Source organism: Genypterus blacodes, unplaced genomic scaffold, assembly GCF_046128005.1.
Source record: "Genypterus blacodes isolate CSIRO-AG114 ecotype Tasmania unplaced genomic scaffold, CSIRO-AGI_Gbla_v1 ptg000034l_1, whole genome shotgun sequence".
NCBI lineage: Eukaryota > Metazoa > Chordata > Actinopteri > Ophidiiformes > Ophidiidae > Genypterus > Genypterus blacodes.
The window spans coordinates 17,501-25,000 of NW_027466847.1; the positions used below are offsets into that span (position 1 = coordinate 17,501).

Below are 7,500 nucleotides of genomic sequence, written 5' to 3' on the forward strand. Positions count from 1 at the left end.
CACACACACACTCACACACACACACAGTGCAGCGTGCTCTGAATGGGCGTGACCTTGCCGTGTTCCTCCATTCTGCCGTGCCAGCTCTTCCCCACCCTCCCTTGTTGCACTTCAAACACATTTCGTGTGGAAAAACACTTTAAATAGACGTGACCTTTGACTGAGGACACACACACACACACACACACACACACACACTCTGCAGACGTTTTGAAACAATCTGGCTGCCCTGCGTGTGTGTGTGTTACGGCTTCGCTTGGTCAATCATTCGTCTCTGTGGGTTTTGGTTGCCATACAAAGAAAAGTCAAAAGTGCCAAACGTGTCGGTTGAGCTCCAGTAAGTCATTACCTCATTAAATTAGCCCTGCACACGCTTAAGATAAGCGAACACAAACAAAACCTAAGCTCCTAAACACCGACAGGATTTAATTGTGCCTCAAGATTCCTACAGAGCAAAAACAACAAACTCAATCTCTGTTGACCTCATTTCAAAATAAGGAACCGAGACGTTTTACATCCTGGCGTCCTCGTCCGGGGACAGAGGAGTTGTGTCTGAACGAGCAGCTTCTATTGAACCGTCTAATCTATATTTTGATCTGTTGGTACATGCAGCACTCAAACGGCACCTCTGGCTCCAGATACAGAGCGTAATCACAGCCGGCGTCTCTTTGGTTTCAGGCGATTCATTTGGAGGAATGTCAGATATTCTTCTAACGCACTGCAGCGCCGCCTTACAAAGTGTTCTCTCTAAGTCCAAATCCCACAAGGTGATCAGGTTTATCAGCAGGCAATTACGCTGTTACTCATTACTCAGTGTGAGAGAGCGACAGGCTGTGGGAGGGAGGAAGAGGGAGAGAGAGGAAGAGGAAGAGGGAGCTCTGCGGGCGAGCAGCGGGGAAGGAGCCAGATTGGCGGAGAATCGAGGGTGAAGAGCAGGTCACGTGACGCAGCAGGTGCCACGCGTGTGCTGGGCTGGAGTCACGGAGATCATGTGCGGTATGCGTGGGTCATGTGTGTGTGTGTGTGTGTGTGTGTCTGGTACATGAGAGATGGGGCCGTGTCATGCGAGCGCTGTCAGGGGCAACGCCGGTGTTTACGTAACCCCCAGAGGTTCACCGCTCGTAAATATCAGGCGGATATAGAAGGTGTGTGTGTGTGTGTGTGTGTGTGTGGTGGAGGTCACACACGGCACCGTCAGCTGGTAGTCGAGGTCGTGTTATGTGATCAATGGCTTGAAATTGAAATTAAAATTTCTGTGTAAAGTTTCACGGTAAGTTAGCACCGCCTGTGGTGAGGAGAGGAACTGCAGGTTCAGGTCTCCATTCTGATTTGAGTCTTTGTGTGTCTAGTTCCTGGGACAAGGTGTGTGTGTGTGCGTGTGCGTGTGCGTGAGCAACACAAAGCTAACAGAGAGGACAGATGTTTGTTAGCCGCGTCCATCAGGCCGTGTTGGGCAGGGTGTTGCGTAATGCTTTAAGAGGCCGGCCCCCTTTTCTCTCCCTGGAGGTCGGGTCAAACTGTCTCAGCTATTCTGAAAGGTCACCGTCGCCTCCGTTTCATCTTCCGCTGACTAAAACCCGGGCCGCCTGATAAACAAACCTCAGGAGGCTCCATGTGTGTGTGTGTGTGATCGATACCAGCCTGGAGCCTCTGGGAGGATCTGTGAGGTGACTCAGCAAATACATCTTTAAACTTTAATATGCTGCAAATAGAAATCATTATCAGTGAGTTTGATGAATCACATTCATTGTTGATGTTATCTCTCTCATAAGATCAGCCTGAATCTGAAATCTTTATTAGATCTGTGAGCTCTGGCATCGGTTTTTAATGAAGGTTTTGTAATTAAGCACACGACACTTTGATCCATTAATACACCGAGCTGTGATCTCACTGAGGGAGCGTTTAGCTTCACCTGTAGGCTGGCAGAGGTGACGTCATGTTCACACTAAAGGATTCATGTCGTACCTGATGGATCTGTGAAAGATTCCATCTGCATGAATCACTGCAGACCTCCGCTCACACCTTCATCTGTTTGTTTCTAATGTAGCAGAGATACGAGTGTTTAGTATTTAATGGAGGAAGCTGCGTCTGTGTTCAGTCATAACTCAGACGCCAGACAGGGACGATCTGTTTGCTTGACAAATAGACAAATATTAGACAAATATGAATTCTCCACATGGCTCCATATCCCCCCTCCTCTCTCTGAGGGTGACGACCCCTCCCTCCCTCCCTCCCTACCTCCCTCCCTCCCCCCTCCCATCCTCCTGTTTGTCAGGACCAAAGGTGCATTCAGGTGTCTGTGGCCATCTGGGCCCCTTGAGGCTTCACAGAGTCCTGATGAGGCTCAGCTTGGCCTCTCAGGGTCGCCGACAAAGCGGCGGAGGTGCAGTGAGCGCTGTTGATGTGTGAAGGTGAGTCCAGCCTCCATATGGGAGCTGAGAGCATCTTCATCTTCATCACAACACAACCCAGCGTGTTCTGCTCCTGAAGCTGAGGTCTTCATCGCTGAGACAGAAGTGTAAGAAGATTCTTCACATATGAGCTTTTTGGGGACATAAAGTCATAAAAAAGTCATTATTAAAGACGTTTTCTTCCTAAAACGCCACGAGCTACAACGACATTAAGACAAATAGAGAAAGTAATTTATATATTTGCATTTGAGTTTAGTTCTGTCAGCGTTTCACTAATTCAGATAGAAAGCCTCAACAAATGTTTTGGGCTTTTCATTTTGCTTTTGTGAACATTTTGAGATTAGTATTCAGGCGGTGAGGAACATGGCTGAGATGTCGATCTGTTACTGAACCGCCTGAAGCTTCGGCTCCTTTATCGGCTCCTTGTCCGCTCAGGGAAACGCTCTTCTGTTCAAAGCTGTAAACTCAAACCTCTCCCCTGAACGACTCGGCTCTTCATGTCAAAGATGAGACGTGTGTTTGCTTGATGGTTCGGTTCCTCCGCCTGTCACACTCCTGCTCTTCACACCTTCACAGCTTCTCTAAAGCGTCTCCTGTCATGTTTGCTCCATATCCCTGTCAGGATTCCTGTTGTTAGCAGCAGCATCAGCCTGATTCCAGCTGAAGTGAAGCGTCTGTGGGCGTCACAGGTCGTGTTTAGGTGTCACACCGGGAGTTAATCATGACATCGTACGTGCTTGTTGTGGAGCTCAGTCTCCCGGGGAAACCAGGCAGGGCGCCCTGTAGGATTCAATCTTCTGCTCGGTCAACCAGGAGTCGCTACAGCACGACTAATGCTGCTGCTGAATGGAAAACGTTGTAACTAGGAGGTGAGAGTTGGAGGTTCCTGGCTGGGGGACGAAGGTCTCCACACCTCAGCAGATGTGCTCCAGATGTTTGTAATGGACAACACAATGTTCCAGGATCATATATATCTATACATACGGACATATTCATACACAATGAGACCTGATCATGGATGAGAACTCATAGAAATGGCGTTTTCTTTCAGCTTCTCAAGTGAAATACTTCTTATTCTTCTTGGTTAGATTCTTAATTAAACTCTGATGAAGCGTCTGGAGGAGTGCAGCCATTGTAAATGCAGATCTAATTGTATCTAATTATAATGAATGCAGTAATGTATAATTGAAATTCCTCTGCTGGTACTTCAACATTTCAAAAGTCACGTTTGTACATTGTAGTCGTATCAGACGTCCACTCGCTCTGTGTGTAGGAGTGTGTGTTTGGTTTGCAGAGAGATGGATTCATCAGTGTGGAGCAAATTCCCTTCATGAACTTCACATCTCTAACTGTTCACACTCAGCAGCACCAGGATCACACAGCTGTCATTGTGCTGAAGCTGTTTAACCCCACCTACAGCACACACACACCCACACACACACACACACACACACACACACACACACACACACACACACACACACACACACACCCACACACCCACACACCCCTCTACCCCCGCCCGTGTTGTTTACCCAGTTTTGACATCCTGGTTGGGGCTCAGGCTGAGTGACGGGCTGAGGCTAAACCTGTTGGAGGCCCAGTCCTGCTCTGTCCAGCATTTTTGTGCTGAGCCTGACACTTTGGTCCACACAGGGGGGGGGGGGGGGATGTCAGCCACCCCTCACATTCTACACAGGCTCGGGAAAGTGAGGGTGGAGGTCCCGTCAGGGCGGAGAGCTGGAGCCGTCCCTCTAATCTGGCTGCTCCTCTGGGGAACGATCAGCTGTGAACAGAACAGGCTGATGTGTTTAAAGACACACCAAGGTTGCTAACTTTGTCTTCCTCTCTCTCTCTCCTCCCTCCTGTCCTCCCTCCTGCCCCCCCCCCTGTCCCCCCTCTGTCCCCTCAGCCATAACCAGAGGACCACTACATTTCGTCATCCTGTGAGCGGACAGATTTCTTCAGAGAACATGGATTTTATCCTCCAAGAACAGTGAGTGTTTTGTTTTTACTCCTCCTGTATTTACTCTCATCTAATACGTGTTGCTTTAGGGATCAGATCCACGCTCTCACTCTATGTTTGTTGTTGTGCTCAGTCAACATATGGGCCTTATGTCTCATCACGCCGCTGATGAAGCTCCTGCTGCAGATTTCTCTCTGTTTGTCGATGCTGTAGCAGGATTCTGTAACATGTCATCTGTGTTTACGCTGCTTTCTGGGTAAACCTGCTCATGTTCTTTCAGTCTGACAGCTGAAGTGAAAGGAGTTTGTAATCCAGCTGAACACACACTACTGTGTACCGTGTGTTCACTGTGTACTGTGTGTTCATTGTACTGATGCAGTGTTTGGCGCCTATGCGTTGAACTCTTTAGTTCCCACCTGCACACGCATAGGTCGACTCAGTGAACGAGGACTGACGGTTGGTCCCCTGGTCCCTTTGTCCTCTGGTCCTCTGGTCCCGTGGTCCCCTTGCCCCCTTGTCCCCTGGTCCTCTGGTCTCTTGGTTCCTTGGTTCTCTGGTCCCCTGGTCTCCTGGTCCCCTGGTCCCCTGGTCCTCTGGTCTCTTGGTCCCTTGGTCCCCTGGTCCCCTGGTCCCCTGGTCCCCTGGTCCCTTGGTTCTCTGGTGAATCAAGGGAGAACCAAGGAACACCCTTGGTCCTCTGGTCCTCTGATCCCTTGGTCCCCTGGTCCCTTGGTCCCCAACCCCCCACTGTGCTTCTCCCTATAGCCTAGAATCAGAGTCCACAGGTGGATTCTGGGGTCACTCTGGCGTCTCTCACAGCCTCCATTCACTTTATTTAGTAAATGAAGCAAAGGATTCATCAAAACCTTTATGGATCATAATAGACAATCTGTGTGATTTGTTGCTTTGTGGTAGTTACAGTGTTGCTAAGGAGACAGTTTGTTGCACCTGTAGGTTTCAGTTCATGGAGAGTTTCCCAGCGATGACGTAACCTGACACCAGATCTCCACTTTCACCGGAGCAGGGAGACTCTTTTGTCCCGTCGTCCCACATCGTCATGTAGGTCAGCAGGACAGGTGTAAGCTGAACAAACCTGTATTACAAAAGCAACAAGAGAGGCCACAACAAGAAGCCACGCCCTCAGACACCTGTGGTGGCTCTTCAGGAAGGTTTGGCCTGACGGAGTTCAAATGTTAAAGAATCTGATCCAAAGCTGTAGATTCAGTGTGGAGTTGTGTGACACAGTAGAGTCCGGCTGTGTGTCTCTGTGTTCAGATTGGATCAATGTATCCACACTTTCCAAAGGTGTAAATCCCTCATGATGGTTGATGGTGGAAGGAGCCGTACACACACACCTAGATGCAATACTCTGCCTGTGTCAGTGTGGCGCTGCAGTAATGACCTCATTTATAAGCCTCCTCTGATTGATGCTAACAGAAGGTTGAGATCATTTCTTCTATTTGATCCTGGAGCTTGTTGTAATCTTTAACACTCTGACTGTGATGGATGAGTTACTGCAGTGAACTTCAGTCTGAGTGCAGTTTGAGTCCTTTGTAAGGAACCTTTACAGTCTCCTGGCCCCCAGCTCAGAGTCTCCTCTTAAACACGGGGCCAACGTGAACACAATCAAACCATCCTTCCTGAGGTGAAAGGCAGTAAATGCACAGATAGGATCGTCCAATAACACATCAGCTTTAATGCTCCAGTTACTCTCAAAGCCACGGCGATATGCAATCAAACGGTTACAGTGTTACAGTGAGCAGTGTGTGTGTGTGTGTGTGTCTGTGTGTGTGTAGAGTGAGTGATAAGGTCGACAGGAATGAACACAAATAGAAAAGCCTTCTGATCAAATCATCATTTATGACACTTTAGTTGTTTCTGTTTTGTTCCCTTTAAGACAATCAAAGCACTGAAAGCTCGTGACTGAGACGAGCTGAGAGCGTCACTCTCTCAGGGTCGGGATTGAGTTCCCTGCCAGGTGTTTCTGAATAGTTTGTGAATTCATGCGACAATCATGATCAATCAACGTTTTTCAGGAGACACAGATCATTCTCCTCTTCCTCTTCCTCCTCCTCCCCCTCCTCCTCCTCCTCCTCCTCCTCCTCCTCCTCCTGCAGCTGTGGCCCGTAGAGGAGGAGCCCCAAACTCATTCCACCTCTGAACATGTGCGGCCTCACGTCTCGTCTGCAGGAGATTGTTGTGGAATAAACCTGGTGATACAAAGTAGCAGGGCTGTGTGATAGACGGCGCCCATTAAGAGGATAATTGACCCGTGAATGTGGCGGTTGACATTCTCAGGTCAGTTATCACAGAGTTGTGTACAAACCCAGACTCGTTCCCTCATCCCCAGCACGTCACTCCTGGACCTGAGCGCTTCACACCCCGTTGTGAGGCAACAGTTATCCGCCCGTGTCATTCCGTGCATAGTTCAAGGTGGCCCGTTAATTAGAGTGTTTATGGGGTGCATGTTTGGTTATTAATGCTCATTAGAAGCCTCTCACCTAATTACAGCGTGTGGTCCGGAGCAAAGGTTGTGTGATTGGGATGGAAGTCGTTTGAAAGCTGCCATTCTTCGCCCGTCTTCTCCTAGAGCATCCTAATTATCCAATCACCATCACGCCGCTGCACACAATGCAAGCCCAAGGATGTGAGCTGTTGCCGTGGACACACTGACCAACACATCTGCTGCAACATAGGGTCCCTGTGTGTGTCTGTGTGTGTCTGCCTGAGGCCTGCAGACCAAAGCTGCTATTGACTTTTAGATCCTTCTGCTCCACTAAAGTAGAGCTAACCTTTACTGTACTGCACCCTGTTGACACCCTGGGGTGGCACACACACACACACACACACACATGGTGGGCGTCACTGGAGGTTATACTCTGGTAAATGTCCGCAGGTTCAACTCCAACAGCAGCAGAACCTTCAGACCGTCAACGCAGAGCTGAAACTTTATTAGCTGCAGCTGTGTGTGTTTGTGTGTGTGTGTGTGTGTGTGTGTGTGTGTTCTGGGGGGCCTGCACTCCAGGGTGTTATCATGGATTAAAGAGGCGTAAGAGTCTGGAGTTCCTTATCAGCTCTCCTCTCTGCAGCAGGAGCGATGGACTCGTGTCCCTCTGTGCCGTC

General features: G+C 49.2%; 1 protein-coding gene across 3 annotated transcripts in view; it reads left to right on the forward strand.

Annotated features, from left to right (window-relative positions):
- The window catches only part of LOC142995955 (pleckstrin homology domain-containing family A member 7-like), a 56,098-nt gene that overhangs the window by 15,376 nt on the left and 33,222 nt on the right, over positions 1 to 7,500 (forward strand). For all 3 annotated transcript variants that reach the window (XM_076146816.1, XM_076146817.1, XM_076146818.1), the window contains exon 2: positions 4,324 to 4,407. In XM_076146816.1, the coding sequence (XP_076002931.1) occupies positions 4,324 to 4,407 (84 nt within the window). The remainder of the gene's footprint in view (positions 1 to 4,323; positions 4,408 to 7,500) is intronic.